The 20,553-nt window shown below is 30.8% G+C and overlaps 1 protein-coding gene across 3 annotated transcripts in view; it reads right to left on the reverse strand.

The window, feature by feature from the left end:
- LOC114318743 (aminopeptidase M1-like) overlaps positions 1–11,434 on the reverse strand; it is a 29,941-nt gene extending 18,507 nt beyond the window's left edge. Inside the window, exons 1-8 of one of the 3 annotated variants that reach the window (XM_082892154.1) lie at positions 11,156–11,434; positions 10,908–11,029; positions 10,605–10,637; positions 5,765–5,867; positions 4,949–5,135; positions 4,773–4,866; positions 290–443; positions 64–168 (exon numbers count right to left, since the gene is read on the reverse strand). In XM_082892154.1, the coding sequence (XP_082748280.1) occupies positions 64–168; positions 290–443; positions 4,773–4,866; positions 4,949–5,135; positions 5,765–5,867; positions 10,605–10,637; positions 10,908–11,029; positions 11,156–11,383 (1,026 nt within the window). In that variant the 5' untranslated portion in view covers positions 11,384–11,434. Of the gene's footprint in view, positions 1–63; positions 169–289; positions 444–4,772; positions 4,867–4,948; positions 5,136–5,764; positions 5,868–7,685; positions 7,816–10,604; positions 10,740–10,907; positions 11,030–11,155 lie in introns of those variants that run through there. The other 2 variants (XM_082892153.1, XM_082892152.1) reach the window with 2 other exon arrangements.
- Between the last annotated feature and the right edge of the window lie 9,119 nt (positions 11,435–20,553).

Genomic DNA, 20,553 nt, shown 5'->3' on the forward strand with positions numbered 1-20,553 from the left:
TGAGTAACAAACTATGTACTGTAATAAGAACAATAAAAACACAAATCAATCAAAGTGAAATACCCATGTTGCAAATCCTTCATTCAGCCAAAGATGAGTCCACCACTCCATTGTTACAAGATTGCCAAACCACTGGTGCGCAAGTTCATGGGTCACAACAATTGCAACCTAAGCCAATGACATCATAAAGAATTCGTCAGCTTGATTGATGAAAAGATGAGCAAGATAAATCCATGCAATATTTGAAATATTCAGGAATCCAGATATACTTTCAACATATGCACATTACCCTCTGCTTGTTAGCAGCTGCAGAATGCTTATCATCATAGAGCAAAGCTGTTTCACGATATGTAACTAGACCATAATTCTCCATGGCTCCAGCAGCAAAATCAGGGATCGCAACCATATCCAATTTGGGAAGTGAATATGGCACAGCAAAGTAACTGCAAAACTTCAACTAGTAAATCAAAAAATGTATATATGGAGATGTTACAGAAGCACCTTAGAGAAAATAATAGTTGATAACAATTATAATTAGAGATAAGAACAATAACGTAGAATATGTTGAAAAAGACAGAAAACAATATGAAGCAACAAGAGAAGAAATCAACTTTGCGTTCTCTCCCTCACTCCATATTTATAATAAAAATACAAAACTAACCCTACATAGGAAATAACAAATAGCATAATACTTCCCTTCAAGTTGGTACATAGATGTCTCTCATACCTAACTTGCACACTTATTGTAACATCTCAGGTTTCTGAAACCTTATTTTATTCTATATATCTCCAGGTTTGGACTATTTGTAATAATTCATGCGTTAGCACGACTCACGGAGTCGGTTGTTTGTTTGTATTTTGTGCTCCCGAGGTTGTAAGGATACAATTGAACCTCGTTTATTTAAATTATTACGTTGTGAATTGGGTCATTTATTTAGTGGCAGTTGTTGTCATTTTGAATTGGGTCTCACTTAGTTTATACATTAGAAGACCTAAGTGTTCGCTCAAGTGATAATTTTGTCACTCGAGCAATCTTGAACAACTTGCAAGAATTTTTGCAGCAGAAATTTTCCTATGAACTTGCATTCACAAGCGCTGGTTTTAGCACTCGAGCGGCCATTTGCTCCTTGCAGCATCACCTTCTGCAACTGCGTGCAGAAGCTAAGAAATTAGTGGCAGCGCTGGTTTTAGTGCTTGAGCGGTGCAACAAATTTCAGACCACCTCGAGTGATGTGGCCTACTTCCTATCACCATTTTCATCGTCCTTTTGAACTTATGCATGATTTTTCAGCCTAGACCCATCACTCTTTACAACACACTCTCTTTATATCTCTCTCTCTATACTCCACTACTACGTTACACGGACTCGAGTATGACTATTGGGTGTGGGTGTATATCTAGGGGTCAGACACCTTAAAATTGAAAATGAAGAATTATATTTAATCTTAAATTGGAAACAAAGGTTTTCAAAATGAGTCACATCAATTTCAATATTTAATTAGAAAATGAAACTTTCCAAAGGATTTGCCACCTGTCACCTTAGCTTATTGTTCCTGTTTATGACTCCAGATCTCTGGATCAACAGGTGTGACACTTATCTATACACCAACCTGCACACAATGGGATAAAAAACCTTACAAAGGGTACACAGATTAGACTCTTCTCAACTTTTTCTTAATGAAGTGTCTATTAATCCCAATATGTTTTGTTCTATCATGTTCAACTAAATTATGAGCAATATTGATGGTAGCTTGGTTGTCACAATACAGCTTTATAAGACTGGCATCAAGTAACCCTAAATTCTTCAACAATATTTGAAGCCATATAAGCTCACAAATACCATGAGCTATCTGGCTTTATATTCAAATTCAACACTAGATTAAGCAACCACAACCTGCTTTTTACTCCTCCAAGTAACCAAATTCCCTCTTAGAAAGGTACAATAACCAGAAGTAGACTGTTTGTTATCAACTAACCTGTCCAGTCTCCATCAAATGATGCTCCAAATCTCAAATGACCATGATTGGAAAATAATATCCCTTTCCTTGGAACTGACTTGAGATACCTCAAAATCTAGTAAACTGCATCAAGATGCACGGTAGAAGGATCATACATAAACTAACTAGTAACTTCCACACAGCATATGCAAAATATCTAACCTGGTATGAGACAAATATATCAATCTCCCTATGCGTCTCTGTTTTCTTTCCTTATCTACAGGCTCCCTGCACTACTAACGCTATTGTTAGCCGCAATAGAAGAGTTCGCAAGTCTACAGCCAATTATCACTGTCTCTTCTTCTAAGAGGTCAAGAATATATTTCTTTTGGAAAGGAAAATGCCCCTATCTGATCTAGCAACCTCAATCCCAAGAAACTATTTCAATGACCCTAAATCTTGAATCTCAAATTCCTTGGCTAGTTATGCTTTGAGATGACACACTTCCTCTTTACTATCTCCTATCACCACTATACCAACATATACAATAAAAATGATAATCTTGTCACCACCGCGCTTGCTGGACACAGTATGATCTGCATGACTTTTCTACATCCAAATCTCAACATAGCCCTAAGAAATCTATCAAACCAGGCTTTAGGTGATTGCTTCAATCCGTAAAATGCCTTATTCAAACCACACACCCTTCTTTTGGTTACCTAACATGAAAAACCCAGTGGAACATCCATATATACCTCTTTTTCCAAATCTCCATGTAAAAAGCATTCTTAACATCTAACTGTTGAAGAGTTCATCCCAGATTAGCAATATAGGAGATAAGCGCACAAATATAGTTAATCTTCGTTATAGGGGGCAAAGGTACCATACGTATCAACAAACCCCTTAACATTAAGTTCTACCTTATACCTTTCATTGTCAATTGTTCCATCTGCGTTATGCTTTACAGTGAATAACCATTTACATTGCACCCATTTCATCCCGTCTGGAAGAGATACTAGCTCCAAGGTGTCATTCTTTTTCAGTGTTGTCATCTCCTCTACCATAGTCTCTTTTCACTTTGGGTCTTTGACAACCTCCTTTCAACTCTGTGGAGCAGTTATAGATGACAAGGATGAAACAAAAACGATATAAAGGAGATAAGGAATCACATGAAACAAACTGAGTTATGGTATGTCGGGTAAATTTCCTAAGGCCTTTTCTAAGAGCAATAGAAATTATCAGAATTATCAAAATAACAATAGAAGAACCATTACCAGATGGATGAATGGAGGATTCGAAAACTGAAGTTATGGAGCCGGTGATAATAATTGACAAGGTGGCACACAAGTAGCCTAATCTTTCTCATGTTGAGATAGTCTTCAGGTCATCCTTATTCAACCTTCCACCGATATCACTCTCCGTCCCATTCTCAATCTCAATGATCTTATCTTTCTCCCCCTAACTATGAGTGGCATCTTCCTAAAAAAGAGTGGGAACATGAACAAAAGACCACGCTCTTGATTCAACATCTCTTCTTGTTCCTAATAATATACCTCTCTCCTTCTGAAGAGATGTTGGGACAACAAGAAGAATGATTCATGGTACCCAAAGGTAACATCCATTCTAACAAAAACTTTGCAGGTGCACAGGTCATAACATTTGTAACTTTTCTGGGTAGCAGAATACGCAATGAAGACGTATGAAACAACCCTAGAATCTAACTCCCCATAAGGTTGTTTAGAAAAATGCACAAAACAAACACAACTAAAGATTTCAGGAAAAAGAGTAGAAGCATAAGGAGTTTTAAGAAGAATCCCAAGAATTATATTGTAAAACACTAGAGGGCATGCAATTCATACGATAAGTTGCAGTGAAAATTGTGTCGCCCCAAAAGACTTGGAACATTCATAGACATTCAATAACTCCATTCGATGTAGGAGTGCCGAGACAACTTGTCTAAAATAGAATTCCAAGGTCATTAAAAGAAAGATTAGAAAACCCCATTAAAATATTCAGTGCCATTATCACTATGAAAAATCTTAATTTTAGTGTCAAATTGAGTACTCACCATGAGATGAAACGTTTTGAAACCAAAAAAAAACCCCTCACTTTTAGTAAGAACGTTCATTCTATTAACTGGAGGATAAAAAGAACATTTACGCTTGGCAAATTCGCAAGCATAACAGACAAAATGACTCCTACGACGATATTTTACTAACCTAGGAAAAAGTTTCTTATGGGTGACCCAAAAGACAATGTTAGTGATGTAACAATTGTAGTGTTGAACTAATAGCTGGTTGAAGAGCCTGATTGGACGATAAAGGTGGTGGAGATGAAATGCAATATCTAGAAAATACAAACCACCATGTGCGCTACCATTGCCTATCATTCTCCCTATGCCTAGTTTCTGAGTACTCTACCACCCCAGTCAATCATGTTGGGATTTTCTTTTTCATACATATTTAAAAAATAAAGAAAGAAAAAAAGACTAGAACAAGGCTTTATTTATTTATTTATGATTTGATACCAAGTTAGAATTAAAAATAAGAACAATAACGTCGAAGATGTTGCGAGAGAGAGAGAAAACAATGTGAAGCAAGATGAGAAGAGACCAACTTAGGGTACCCTTGCTCCGTCATATTTATATTAAAGTGCTTAAAATACAAAAAGAAACCTACGTAAGGAATAACACATATCGTAACAATAACTTAATATTACAGAAACACTATGGAAAATATTATTGAAAAACCAATAAGTATGTGACAATTTGTTAGATGAAGTTCATACAAAAGGAATAATTAATTCTTGGTGCAATAAACAAATAATGCAACATACCTTTTGTAAAGGCCAAGTGTCTTGACAGCAACATCTAAAGCGAATTTCCCTTGATTTGCCTTACCAATTTGGCAATAAACCCTAACTTTGATCCCTGCATACCAAGAAAATTAGACTAAGGTTTACATTGTGTAATATACTCATTTAAAGCAAGAATGGAAGATGGTGTATGATACCATCAGATGTATGATCTTCCACATAATCGAACAAACCAATGACAACTGCCACCAAGTATGTAGACATGATAGGCGATTCCTGATAGTGAATTGTCTTAATCTTTCCATCAACATTTTCATCAACAACTGGCATATTGGAAAGGGCTATGAGCTCAGATGGCACTTCCAATGTGATCTTGAATGTAGCCTAAGCAAAATTTGGTCAACTATTAAGGCCAACTAATAAATATTCATTATTCACTTCATTTATATACAAATACAAACACATCACATTTTTTTGATAAATACATAGAAAAGTATAAACACCTCATTATGCAACAAGAAGATGAAAAGAAGCATATTTCAACTTGTAATTGTGCTAAAACTTTGTTTTTCTACACATTTTCTTCCTAAAACGTTTTCCGTGAAAAGTAGTGAGGTTCATAGTTCTAGTTCTTCAACTTTTTGAAATGGAATAATATCTCACATCCTTTAAAAGATCAAGTCATCTTCCCTCTTCTTGAAAACATTTTTTTTTATGTCATCTTATTTTTATTAATTTTATAGCAGCAGAATAATAGTTGGGATTCTGATTAGCGAATATGCTTCACAAAATAAACTTTGGTCATACATGATTGAATATCCTGGCCACAGAGATACGTAGAACTGTAGTGCAAGATAAAGTGAGCTCCGTTATCATACAATGATCTTTCGTCCGCGTAATTACATATTTTTTGTACAAATGAAGAAAAGACATCTTTTTTCATATTTATCCATAAGGAAATGCTCATACACAATACGAGAAAAGTAGAGAGGGGTTGTTGAAGAAATTGGCACCTTACAAGCAGGTTCATCCCAACATGGAAAGCACCGCCTAGCATCAGCTGGTTCAAACTGCGTCACTGCCATGTTCTTCTTCTCCCCACAATGCACATAAGTACTGAAGACAAATAATCATGATTAAAATAAAATCCACAAATTAGGGCCGAGCAAGAAATCCGTGAAATCCGTAATTCGATCCAATCCAGTCCAATTCAGTAGGTTTGGATTGGTTTTTTGAATCCGTGGTTCGGTTCCGGATTGAAAAATTAAAAATCCGTAGTTCACGAATTGGTTCTGGATTGAACCCCACGGTTTCGGATTGGAACTGTTCCGGACCGTATACAAATAGTCTATATTTTTATTATACATTCTCCTACATAGTATCTTCTCTTATTTCATATAAAACTTAAATCTAAACCTAAACTCGCATAATATCTTCTTTTATTACTTTTGTATGTTTGCTAGCTTTTAGTGTTAATTTGTAATGGTCAAAATACTTATGGTGGAACCAGTTTTCTTATGGTTGTTTAAATTTTAGAACAGTATGTCGCTATTATGAAAAGACATGTTATTGTGAAACTAATACGGTGCTATATTTATATTTTTATGAAATTAAAGTGTTATATATATATTTTTTGTTATTTAATTATGTAAATCCGTGATCTTAAACCGATCCAATCCGTATTTAAATAGATTAGTCCGGATTGGTTCCACGATTTAAACGGATTGGATTGGTTTCAATTTTTCAGGAACTGTAAATAACAGATTGTTCCTAGTTTTAGCCCAATCCGATCCAATTCGGACCATACTCACCCCTACCACAAATAATTGAGTAAAATTTTATTGATTGTTGGATTATTTAATATTTACAAAAAAAAATAACAATAAAAAAAAAGAATAACATTGAGTAAAAATTTATTAATAGTTAGATTCTTTAATATATAAAAAATAACATTGAGTAAAAAAATAACATTGAGTAATACATTTTGATAGTTAGATTCTTTAATATTTAAAAAATATAAATAAAAAGATAATAATAATATTGAGTAAAAATTTATTTATTCTTCAGTTGGTATAAGCCTAAATTTGATAATAATGTAAAGGGTATTTGTGAAATTTTACATGGTTAATCCCACTCTTAAATATAAACTATTATTAATTCATTGGTTATAAAAAAATATAATTTTTCTTAATCCCTTTATTAACAGTCTCCTCACTAACAGTCCCTTCATTAATAATCTCTTTTATTTTTCCCCTGAAAACAGATAGGCCTAATTCCCATGTTCTTTCTAGTCTCGTTTGGTAAGAGTCACGACAATTACAAATGACAACAGTGTATATCAGCAAACATCTTTTACGTGGTGGGGACAAATAACTGTCTACTAACTTGGATAAAATTTCATGATTAAATAATAGAGAGAGATTACCAAGTACAGAACTGCTTTAATAAAATTATTCAATAAATTCAGCAAGTAACAAATAACAGATACAACAATGATTTAGACTACTAAAAAATACATCACTAATAGCACTAATATATTGGAAATGACAAAGAAAAATAATAAAAAAATAAAAACAAGGCATAGAAAGTGGACGGGACCCACTGCCACATCATTAGTGCTCCCTTTAGTAATCTCCTTTTAGTGCTCCCAAGCATTTTTCTAACAGATATTTTGAATATGATAAAAGTTAAAACTAGACAAACAATTTTGTATATCAGAAAATCTCAGAGAATTCAAGTGAAGAGATATCTTTTGGGAAATTAGTAAAAAGTTAGCTTCTAATTTTTTATCAATTTTGAATCACATCACTTTTCACATAACTTACTCACAAAAAAATAAAAAGACAAAAACCCAAAACACCCTACCTGTATATATATATATATACACCATCTATTTTATTATATTATATAAGGTGGGAAGGATGCAGCCCTAACCTCTGTCCGGCCGATCATTCTGCTGACATCTCACATTCACGCCTCCGTTTGACACATATAATATAAAATCCATTCAACTATCTATTGTATATGTAAAGCACACCTTTCTTAGTGTGAACCATCACAATTTTCTCTAATCCCAAATTATCCCTGTGCAACAACCTATATATAACTACGAAAAATATTTGGGACTTCTTTTTTAAATCTCACAATTTCTTTTGAATCTCAACCACTATTGTATGGGTAGAATTCACTCATGTATGCATATCATCTATAATTGAGATCCAAAGAAATTGTAGGGTCCAAAAAAATGGAGTCTTAATCATTGTTAATACAATTACATCATATTTTGATTTCAAATTTCAAATTTGGATAACTTTTAGGCTTTTTGTTCCCAAATTATACCTGTGCAACTACCTTTATAACTACTTCAATTTTTTATTTTAAAATTTTCAAATTTTGATAACATTTTAGGAATTGTTTGGGATGACCTAAATAAGTGTATTTTTTGTCTTTTTATAAAAAGATGTGCAGAAAAGTAGAGAAGTGATATGATAGAAAAAAGATAAAAAGATAGATTATTTTGTGTATGTCAAACTTGGCCTTGGTTTCCTTTTTCCTGTCTAAATTGTTGATTTATCATCGCACACGCACACCATAGGTGCACAACATCTAGTATACATAAAAGGAAATTCTATTTTTACATTCGTAATTATCTTTAATGAAATATTATTTTAATGACAGTTATACCTTAAAGCAAAATTACTATAATAGACATCAAAGCACCAAATCAGATCCTCTCCTTACTTTCTCTTCTTATTTCCCTACTTGCTAGGCCATTGGGCCCATTTTTGGGCCTAATTTCGATAATCCAAACAGTTCACATTTTAAGATTTATTGGGTATATTATACTTGTAAAAAATTAAATTGATTGGATATCAAAAAACATGTGTTCAGAAAACTGTTTATTATTATTTTTTTTAAAATGGTTTTTAGTTCGATAATTCGAACACATAGTTTATGATATCCGATCAACTTAATTTTTTATAAGTATAATATACTCAACAAATTTTAAAATATCAACAATTTGAATTATCGAAATTGAGCCCAAAAATGAACTCAATGGCCTAGCAAGTAGGAAAGTAAGGAGTAAGAGTATGGTGATGATCCTGATACTCAAAGCACACCCAAAGACACCATTAGGTTGGAATTTTAATGAAATATTATTTCAACGATGTGAAGCAAAAGCGGCCACGCGAATTAGATTTTTATGTCAAAGACATAAATTCCCTACTATTAGGTTGGAAAAGCTCTGTTTGGAGGTGGATTACGAAGCTGTTCAGTGGTGGTTTTGGTGTGATGGTGAGCTGGTCATATATATAATCTTCCAGTCTACTCCGTTATCTCTCTATTTTCTCTTCTATTTTTTTTTCATTTTTTTTTTCCACTCTTATCCACTTCATGTATTATTTAGACATCACAGAGTTCCTAATTAATTGCACAAAAGAAAAAAATTTAAATAAATAAAATAAACCAGTTATAAGAACCAAAAAAAAAAAAAATCAAAATATATAAATATATAAATACAAAGCACACAATTTTAATAAATAAATTTTTTAAAATAAATAAATAAATAATAATAGTCATATAAGAGGAGAGAGAACAATATTCACAATTTAACTAATTTGGCTGGAGCTTTGGGGCCATTTGGTGCCTATTAACTCATATATTGGTTAAGAAGGGTAAATGTGTGTGGAATGAGGGTTTAGGCGATGTGTGTATAACAATATGAGTTAGGATATAATTAGAATATCAAGTGGGTGAAACGAGAAGAATAACTAAAAATCAAATAAAAAAGTGTGTGTATTAAAAAATAATATGCACTGAAATAAGTAAGTATGTGAAAATAAAATTTTTCATATATAAAGTCTCGAGGTTACTTGGTATGAACAATTTCTTCACATCTTTTTTTATTCCTAAATTACCCTTCTATAACTACCGATTCTAAAGACACCCATGGTTTGTGTAACTACCAATTTCAAATTATCCCTAACAATTAATGATTTTGAAAACTGTCATGTAAAAAAATAAAATAAATTCAGATATTTAAAAATCACAAATATGGTACGTTTCTATTCATCTTCTTTAATCATAAAATATACATATAGTTTTTCGCATCCGCATCGTGTGCGCAGCCACCGCTAGTTACAATTATATGAAGCCTACAAATTAGTTAAGTGTAGCTTTGTAACATTTTCTTTTAGGGCGGTGATTGAGGGCCCGAAATGGAGAGCCCCGAATGGCTCGAAATTCCATTTCGGGTAAAAAGAAAGAAAAAAAAAAAAGAAAAAAGAAAGAAAAAAAAAAACAGTTTCCAAAATTGGAAATTAGGGGTATTAGGGGCAACTTTTTTAGGGCTCTCAATCATTTTCCTTTCTTTTATTTCTGAAAATACCAAACACAAGAGCAGTTAATGCCATACCAAACAAAAAATCTATCAACTGCCTGGGGTTGTAGATTTCATCACACGTGTGTAATTACTAGTATATGTATGAGGAAAAATTTTAAGAACTCACAATTATAAACTTATAACTTATTCTGATTTTCCGAATATGTTAGTGTGATGAAGATTAAATTAATAAAGTGTGAATTTCATAAATAAAATGAATTTGAACTATTGATTTCTCTTTCTAAGGAAATTATGGGTTAATAAGGGTGGGTTTGCGGCCTACGTGTGCAATACACCGGCGAGTTGCACAATTTTTTATATATTAAAATTTGATTTTTTTTATTTGAGGTAGTGTTTGTCTAAAAAAAAAATATAATGAAATACACCTTATATATTTATATAACATTTATCTATAATATTTTTTTTATGAACTCTATAGTATATAAATAGAGAGAGAGAGAGAGAGAAACCTTCTGTAGAAGCCTTTCATTTTGTCATTTACACTGTGTTTGGTTGGGGGTTTTGGGAAGGGAAATGGAAAGGGAAATGGAAATGAAAGGAAAAGGAGAAAGAATTAATAGAATTCCAAATCCCAACTATGTTTGGTTGTGTTGGTTATAAAATAGAATTGATGTCTTAAAAGGTATCCTATTTCTTTATTTATTTCTCACCCCCTTTCTTTTCCCATATATTTTTTATTATAACCAAACATAAATAGGATTACATTTCTCATTCCTTTTCCAAATTCCACCTCAAAAACTCCAACCAAACACAGCATTAAGGTTCCTTCAAAGGCAATGCACAAAACCCCAAGTCCAAGCTGGAGATTCTGAGGAAACTCCACCACCATGATCTCATCCTCTTCGAAAAGTTCAACCCCCAAAACCTCCGATACCTATTACAAACCAACAACAAATTCAAATAATAATACCCAATTGATTCACATCTATAACAACAACAACAACAACAACAATTATAAAAAATAAAAAATAATAAGAATAATAAATAGATGAAGCGATACCTTGCAGCCGCTGGTATCTGTGAAGTGCAGCGAGTTGCGGTCAACAACGAGATCGACGGCGTTGAGGACGATGAACTTAGTGCCGGTGACAACGTCGACAGTGATTTTGACGGCACCGGCAAACTTACAGGTGACGAGGTCTGGTTTGAGGTTGATATCGTAACGTTTCGGGACAGCGAATTTCGGCAGCCTCGGCTGCCCTTTAAACTGTTCGTACTTCTTCTCCATTCTCACGCTCTCTCCTCTCTCTATGTCGCTCTCTCGTACCCAAACCTTCAAATATATATAGTGTTTGCCCCCTGTTTGTTTTTTGTCTTCATTTTTTCTTCTTATTTTTTTACATAATAAAATATTAAACATGTTTATATTTATTTTTAATTAAATATATATATATAGTAAATATGCATTTTAAAATTTTGTTTTGAAAATAAATAAGAATAAAATATTAAACATGTTTATATTTATTTTTAATTATATATATATATATATATAGTAAATATGCATTTTAAAATTTTGTTTTGAAAATAAATGAGAAACGTCATTGGCTAGTAGTAGTAGCCAAACGTGGTTGTCCACGATTAAGACTTTGTTTGTTAATTCTTAAAAAAAATTAAAAAGTGGAAAAGTCACTATTCTATTTAAGTTATATCATTTTATTTAAATCATATTACCTTTTTATCACTTTACTTCAAATTTAACCTAATATTTTTAAAAAAGTCAAAAAGTACACTAATATTTAGAACATTTCAAATAACCCTAAATATAGTAGACAGAGGTGGTAATTGAAGTTAGACAAAAGTAGTTAGTTGTGTTAGATAAAAGTAGTTGGTGGTGGTCGAAAGTGATTTTCAAAGAGGTAATTATTAAAGGAAAAAATTGTTAAAATGTCCAATATAGGTATAAGAGACATTAGGTTTAGTAAGTATTTTTGTTATTAGTGAGACGTCCATCCTTTGTAAATAGGTTGGTGAGAAGTTTTTTTTTATTTATTATTTTAGATGACATTTTGTATCAATTTTATCCCTTAATTTATCTGTTGATTTTTTTTTTATTTCTTTAATTTTTTTTACTATATTTTCAAATTTATATCTATAACATCCTACAATCTTCATAAAATAAAATAAAATAAAAAAAAAGAAAAGGAAAAAAAAGAATCAATTCTCTATGTAAGGAAATTTTATAATACACCCTCTATTTTGAGATGTCTCAGGGGTTGTTTGGTTTTTGAGTTGGCTAACTAATCACAAAAAAAATCAAAAAATCACAACATGATAAAAAAAAAAAAATTCACTATTCCAAAGTTAAAAAGTCAAAGAAGCCAATCAAGACTACCAAATGAACAAAAACATTTTAAGTTAAAAAAGTCAAAAAACTAACTAAAAAAATTATTGGCAAACGAAGACTCAATTATAACGTTGGTCTATAGTTATAATTTATTATACTATTAATTATGAGTCATTAGTTATGACTTATCATAATTGTTATTTTGATTCTGATTTAAAATATTCTTTGTTATATCTTATGTAGTGTTTAATTATGACGTATTATTTTTTTTTATGATTAAAAAATTTAATTATAATATTTATGATAATTAACCGAATAAATAGTATATTATAACTAGGGGTGTGCGGGTCGGTGCGGTTTGAGAGAAAAATAGAAACCATATAGCGGGTGGCAGATTGATAAAAGTGTCACTAGAATTTGCCATTTTTCTTATCAAAAACCGACGGTTCGGTTGGCAAATAATGGTGGATTTGCCTTGGCGGTTTGGGCGGATTGGCGGTTTATAAAAAATATAATTCAAATTACAAAACTTAAATCAAAGAGTAAAAAATAGACGAGAGATACCGTGATGTTAAGCATCTTGCGAAGCTTTCTTCTGATGCAGCAAGTGTAGCAACAAAATGATAATATCAACGACTATGCAATCAGTTCATTACAAGCATCTGTGGAAGCTACAATGATCAAATACAATACATAAAATTAATATCATTCAGGGTTTACAATATATTGAAAATTTTTACTGTTGAAAAGTATTTAGATTGAAAAGTGAGCTGATGTAAGTTTGCAACATGGCCAGAAAAAAAAAAAAAAAAAGAGATTGAAAAGTGAATTGGAATCCAACTTTATTTTAGATTACTGACATCTTGAATTCCCCTCGAGCAGTAATGTAATACTATATTCTAAGGTATAGAACAACAAGCAAACTTAAGTAAAAAAGAATTTTTAAAATCTTATAAAACATGATTTAATAGCGGTGCGGGTCTGTGCGGTTTGAAAGAAAAATAAAAACCGACAGATTGATAAAAGTGTCATTAGAATTTGTCATTTTTCTTACCAAAAATCGACGGTTCGATTAGTAAATAATAATAAATTTACCTTAGCGGTGCGATTCGATACCCTTTTAACGGTTTCGACAGTTTCAGCGGTATTATACACACCCTAATTATAACTTATATATATGATACATAATCTTCCAAAATGACTCCTCTTTTTATATGTCAAACAAAAGAATTGTTATATCACATCAATTCTTAGTGTGAGATTCGTTCTTTTCTTTTTTTTATTATCTATCTCCACCGTCCTTTTGTAAAGCATAATATAACTTCCTTGTCATTAGAGTAATGCTCATGATACTAAACATTTAGGACACTTAATAATTAATAATATTATTTTATCAAACTTTATTAAAAAAGTTATTAATTGTTAATTTTTAATGTCACTTTAAAATTTTAGTCACAAAAATATCATTAATTATAAGTTTTAGTGATAGTTTAAAAAAATCATCCTAAAAAAAAGTCACTAATTTTCAACTTTCACTAATAGTTTAAAAAATTTATCACAAAAAAAAAATCACTAATTATAAGTTTTAGTAACAATTTATAAAAATCGTGACAAAAAAGTCATTAATTGTTAATTTTAATGGCATATATAAAAAATGGTCCCAAAAAAATATTTTTAGTAACAATTTTATTAAGATTTATTTTCAATCGAACTTGATGTAAATTAAGTCCAACTATCGGGTTCTATTGATAATTTATCCAAATTTTTATTAAAAAATTTATTAAATACTCGCATAAATATGAGATTCATATTTATGTGCAAGATTCACATTTATGCGGGTATTTAATAAATTTTTTGATAAAATATTTAAAATTTTTAACATTTTAGTTTTTGTTTGCCACGTGTATAAATGAAAAAAGTCAAAAAAATTTAGAATAATTTTTCATAGAATAATTGTAGAGTGATAAGGTTTGACTTGAGAATTAAAAGGAGAAATAATTATGATGCCCTCGTAAAATTAAATTTCTTTCATTAAAAGAAAAAAAAAAAAAAAAAAAACTCACTTTAAAATCACTTTTTGAAAAATCACTCTACAAACCTTTAATCTACCAGTAAGAATGTGATTCACTAACTAACCTACGTTAAAGAATGACTCTTCCTTCGGGAGTTGATTTTTTAATTTTTTTAATATTTTGACTATTTTAATTTAGGGTTAAGAAGTTTTATTTGGGATGAATTTTTTGATTTTTTTGATTTTTATGAGAAAAAAAATAAAATAATTATAATCTGAATGTGATATTTTATCTTATTAACTTTTTAATTTATTTTGTATTTTTATGACTAAAATAACCAAAAAAGATTATCCCAAACATGGCCTTAATTTACAAGCAAGATTGTGATTCTCCAGCTAACCTACACTAATAAAACTACAAAGAGGAGGTGCCTGCTGTATGCTTTTGTTTAAGAAATAATTATTCTAATTTTTTTTTTTATAAAAGATATATAAAAAAAATTAAAAAGAGTAACATAATAACTTGGTTTAATTTATTAACTATTTTAGCCAGAAAATACTCCCCAAACTACCAAACACATGCAACATCTATTAGCCATTTTACTTTAAAGGGTTTACTCCACTTTTATTTTTGAATTATTATTAAACTATCATAATACCCGTGTTATGCACAAATATAAAAATTATATAAAAAAAATAAAAAATAAATTAAATTAAATAATAACATAAAATTTGTCTAAAATATATTGAAAAATAATTTAGACAATTAAATTTTGAGCCATTTTATTAAATTTTAACAATTAATTTTTTTTTGAATATCCGAATGTCCGGACCAACTTATGTGCATATTGACTAATAAATTATTGATAAGAAATACATGTCATAGTTTAATGAGTAATAATTAAAGATTAAATTACAAAAAATACATTTAATTACCATAAAATATAAATGCATTGCATTAGTTTATAATTTTAATTTATCCTATCGTTGGGGTTCATCCGATATAATAAATCACATTTGTGAATAAACTATTTATTCATTGTCTATTTTATTAGTGTAAAAATTTGCCTACTCATGCATAAAATTTATAATTTTTCTCATATCATAACTTTTATGTAAAAATGGATTAGAGTTGGACTTGTGGAGTTAGTGTTGAATTAGATATTAAAGTGGCTTAGAAGCTCATCCAAAACCTAATCATTATTTATTTTTATTTTTTTAACTATGCCAAACTTATGAATCACTTAACCTATTTATTTATTAAATTGGTAAATTGAAATTCATAAGTAATTTCTTATAATAAAAACAAGAAATATGTACTTGGCTACGTATATTTATTAAAAATAAATAAATTTGGGTAAAATTTTTATATAGTTATGTATGAAAAGCTATCTAAGATTAGGTTTGCGTAAATTAAGGGCCATATTTTAAATCACAATTATGTAGAGCTTTCACAAAATAATTATAGATTTGTAAAAAAAATTAAAAAAATCAAGACTTTAATTATTAATGTTTATAAAGTTTACTAATTGACTTGAATTTTTATAACCTTACACTGAATTGAACTTTCTCCTAAAATCAATTCATGATAACCAAATTATTGAACATGACATGTATCTAATAATCTAGAGGGTTACAATTTTTGTGATCACAATGGCTTAAAATTGTCAAAACGATGTCGTTTTGGCATGTTTTACACCCAAAACGACGTCATTTTGACAATTTTGAGCCATTGTGACTACAAAAATTGTGACCCTCAAACATTTTCTTATAATCTAAAACTAAAACAAAAAAGAATGGTTGGCGGTACACTGGATTTGTATACATACATGTATATCTATATATAACTTCAGATTTATATACATGCATGTGTCTTCTATGTATCAAGTCAAAAGTAGTCAATAAAAAAAGTTGAGATCGAACAAAACTTTAAACTTTAGCAAGGCATGTGACTTCACCAACAATACTCTTGCCGACCTTATCATCATTGTTGTTGCCGCCATGCTTACCACTCTACTGATCATTACATAACTCTATTCTAATTTTTTATCCAAATATAAAGGCAGGTTAGAGAAATTTATAGGTCCCGCTAGGTTGTGAAAAAGAAAAAAAAAATTAAAAAAAAAATAGAAATGCATAATTTTAGGTTTTCCTATACTATGTTTGTATGATTCTCTCCTTTTAAAACCCAAAAATTATGAGATGGTTTTCATAATTTTAAATTTTAAAATTTATTTCTTAACTGGCTAACTAATTAATTTTTGGGTGAAACACCAGTAAATTTTAAATAGTGATTTTTATAAGTTGTTTGGTCCTTTATTTTTCTTATGAATCTGAAAGTCCTATTCTAATGTGAATTACATAAAGAGTCAAGCATAAATGCGTAAGTTATGTGTTGAGTGACAAATGTGAGTTTCTCATAATGTTGAAATTACTAAACATAACACTTAAAAAAAAAACTCTCTAGTGTACTTTTCTCAAAGGTAACACTCCAATATAACACACTAAAAAACTCTTTAGTGTATTTTTCTCAAACGTAACAACGTAAATTTCAAAAAAACCCCTTACTGTACTTTTTTTCTAAACGTAACACTCTAATCAATGTAACACATAAAAATTCTTTATTGTCATTTTTCAGACATAACACTCCAATGTAACACACTAAAAGAACTCCTTAATGTACTTTTTTTTTAAACATAACGACGTAATATTCTAAAAAAAACTCTTTAGTGTATATTTTTCAAAAGTAACACTCCAATCAATGTAGCATATAAAAACTCCTTAGTGTATTTTTTTAAAGTGTAACACTCTAATGTAACACCAAAAAACCACACTAGCAGAAAGAATCTTCCACGCCTCACTTTTTCATTCCTATCCCAAAATTGAATAGAAAAATTAGAAAAATGATTCACAAAAGGACAGTCACCTAAACTCAAATAGCACCAAATCAAATAAATACAACTTTTTAAAACTACAACGACTAATTGGTTCATAAGAAAACTCTTTGGACTAAATGAATCAATATTTTCCCATATGAGATTTATGGGTAAATTTTTTTAGCGTTTTTTGATTTTTTAAATAAAAAATTTAGAAAAATTAGTTTGAAAGATCAAAGTGCTTAAAAATTAGTTTGAACATATTTTATTTATTTGTTTGTTTAATTTGGAAATTATGTGAGGCATATGAATATTTATTATTTTTTAAATTGAAAAATTGATTTTAGGCCATGATCAATTTGAATTGAACTTTTTTATTTTATGTTATTTTAGGTAAAGATTTTAGAAGATTTTGAAGAAATTTTATTTTTTTATTCAAAAATTATGTGTACAGATTTGAATTGGTCTCTCTTTATTTTATTTTAGGGAATGAAGGATTTTAGGTAAACTTTTTAGAAGATGAAAAATAATTTTTTAATTCATTTCTTTAAATTGGAAGGTCAACAAATTGTATTTCTATATTTGATTTTAGGAAAAGATGAATTTTAGGTAATGAACTTGGGAGATTGGTTTGAAGAGATTTTATTTATTTATTTGTTTAATTCAAAAATTATGTGAGACACATGAATATTTATTATTTTTTAAAATTGGAAAATTGATTTTAGGAAATGATCTTAGAAGATGGATTTGAAGAGATTTTATTTATTTATCTATTTTAGTTTAAAAATTATGTGAGACACATTGTAGCTCGACTTTTTCACGCTCCCTCTCGGGAGTCGAAATAAGCCCTACAGTTCGGATTCTCACGGTTCTGAATCTAGTCTCACAAGTGCAATGTGAAATTGATAAACACCAAAGAGTCAAAATCCAACAAATCTTTTGAAAAATCGATTTTGAATCAAATTGTCAAAAATGGACTGCTTTGCTAGATACAGAGTCGCCACCTAAATATTTTATTTTAGAAAAATTTAGGAAACACGTGACTTGTGTTAAAGGTCACATGTCCGTCATCACCAAGATTGTCTTGGCTCGGGAACTTAGGTACGAGAGGGGAAGGTCATGAATACATTTGAGCACCTCTGCTCGCTCGATCAAAGATCGGCCTCTACTAATCATGATATGATTTTTATCAACATTATATACTTTTGTTCCGGTTTATTAGGCTAGCATTATTATGTGATACGCACGCACACAAATATAGACTAATTTGCAATAATTGGAACATTTCGATTCATGTTTGTTTTGAAAATTGTTTCGAATATGTACCACTTAAAAAAAGTGATCGCATATAAATATTACTCAAATTATTTTAATTCAAGCAACAAGCCTTCATTTATAGACATTCAAACAGTTTATCAATTAAGTAATTAGTCTCATGGAAAGCATGCCAGACTTGACAACAATGCCAATAATCACACACACATACAATATGCTAAAGCGAGTAAAGGCTCACCTAGTACTCTAAGCCAAAATGAACAAAAGAGTTAGAAAAAAAAATGCATGATCCTAACTATGACTAATGCAATACATGCAATATGGAATTAATATGCTCGGCTACTAAACATGGCATGTGAAACATTTAAATAGCATGTGGTCTAAGCACGTATTCAAAGAAATATTGAACTAACAATGCAGTTAGAATGATGAATCGAGCCTCGGTGCATGCAATACGAATGGATGCAAACAAGAAGTATACTAACCAAAACATGATGCACTTAAACTAACCATCGTAAGCAGTTAAATAAAAGGGAGAAACACGTGGGGTTGGAAGACATACACATTATTACGTTGCAGTCTCACGAAGGAGAGTCTGAATGAATAAACTAAGCTAATTAACTAACTAATTAGGCTAAGCTAATTTAGCTAATTATTACAAACCAAAATGAATAAACTAGCTAAGCTACTTAACTAATTATTACAATAAATGAATTAACTAACTAGCTAGTTAATTATTACAACACAACTAGTTAACTACCTTAACTAATTAAATAATTACAACACAAGTGCAATTAAAAGAATTAAGTAATCTAAACAATCTAAAAATTACGCTAACTACTCTGCCTTGGGATGCGAGGGATGTTCATGTGCATGCTCGGTTTTCACCTGAAAAGACCACTGTTTTGCTTCCGGAGAGCCTCTGTTGCGCAATAGAACACACACACTGTTGCCCATTTCCAGAATAACTCTGCTCCGCCAAAGGAACACACTACTGAATTTGCATCAGTGGTCGGCCGGCCAGTGATGAGTGTTGCCGGCCACCAGTGATGGCTGGCCGGCCATCAAAGGTGGTCTGCCAGCCACCTGCCGGCTATAGAAAGTGGCCTACCGGCCACTGCTGCCCAGTTCTCCTTTGCTGCAACAGAGGACAAACAGAGCATATACAGGGTATTTCAAGGGTTTGTTTGCACAACTCACCTCTCCTTTTCATGAAAAAATCAAAGGAGTAGTGAATTCAGTTCACAAACCATCAATGGATGCAATTTCATTGCATGATGGCTCATGAAACCAAGTGTGCAAGTTCAATAAATGCAACAAAACAGGGCTCATATCACCTCTCTTTCATGAATGATCAAGGGAAGTGATGACCTTGGAGACTTGAACCATTTCATCACTAGTGAGTATGAAATGGTTCAAGCTTCCATATGTTCAATTAACGTCCGATTGAACGCAACCAAATTATTATCTTTCACCATTTTTAGTCCCAATTTTAACTACTCCATTTTAAAATTACCATCCATCCTTTAATTAATTAAGTCCAAAGGGTGAGTTTAAGTCCTCTAATGGAAAGAGGGCTCAAACTAAAAGTTGTCTTAGGCATGAAAGAGATATCATACCGTTGGTAATGAACCCCCTACGGGATTAAACCATTAAGCATGACACCTCAATCTCATGCTTTAAACAAACAAGTTATTTGAACCACTTTCAAAGAAAAACAAAAGCCAAGAAAGGAGAGAGGTTGTAGAGATGATTAAGTGCTGAAAATGAGTGAGAAACGCATAAATAAATGCTATCAACTCAAACAAGATGGTGTCTAAGGCCTAGAACACTAAATTCATAAGGACTATTACACTATAAGCATACGAAACAAAGCTCAAATGCAATCAACAACCCAAAACAGTGCTAAAATAGTCTAAAACAAGTCCTAAAGCTTGCTGGAATTAAGCTAA

This window comes from Camellia sinensis, chromosome 10 (genome assembly GCF_055761805.1).
Source record: "Camellia sinensis isolate YWXY chromosome 10, ASM5576180v1, whole genome shotgun sequence".
Lineage (NCBI taxonomy): Eukaryota > Viridiplantae > Streptophyta > Magnoliopsida > Ericales > Theaceae > Camellia > Camellia sinensis.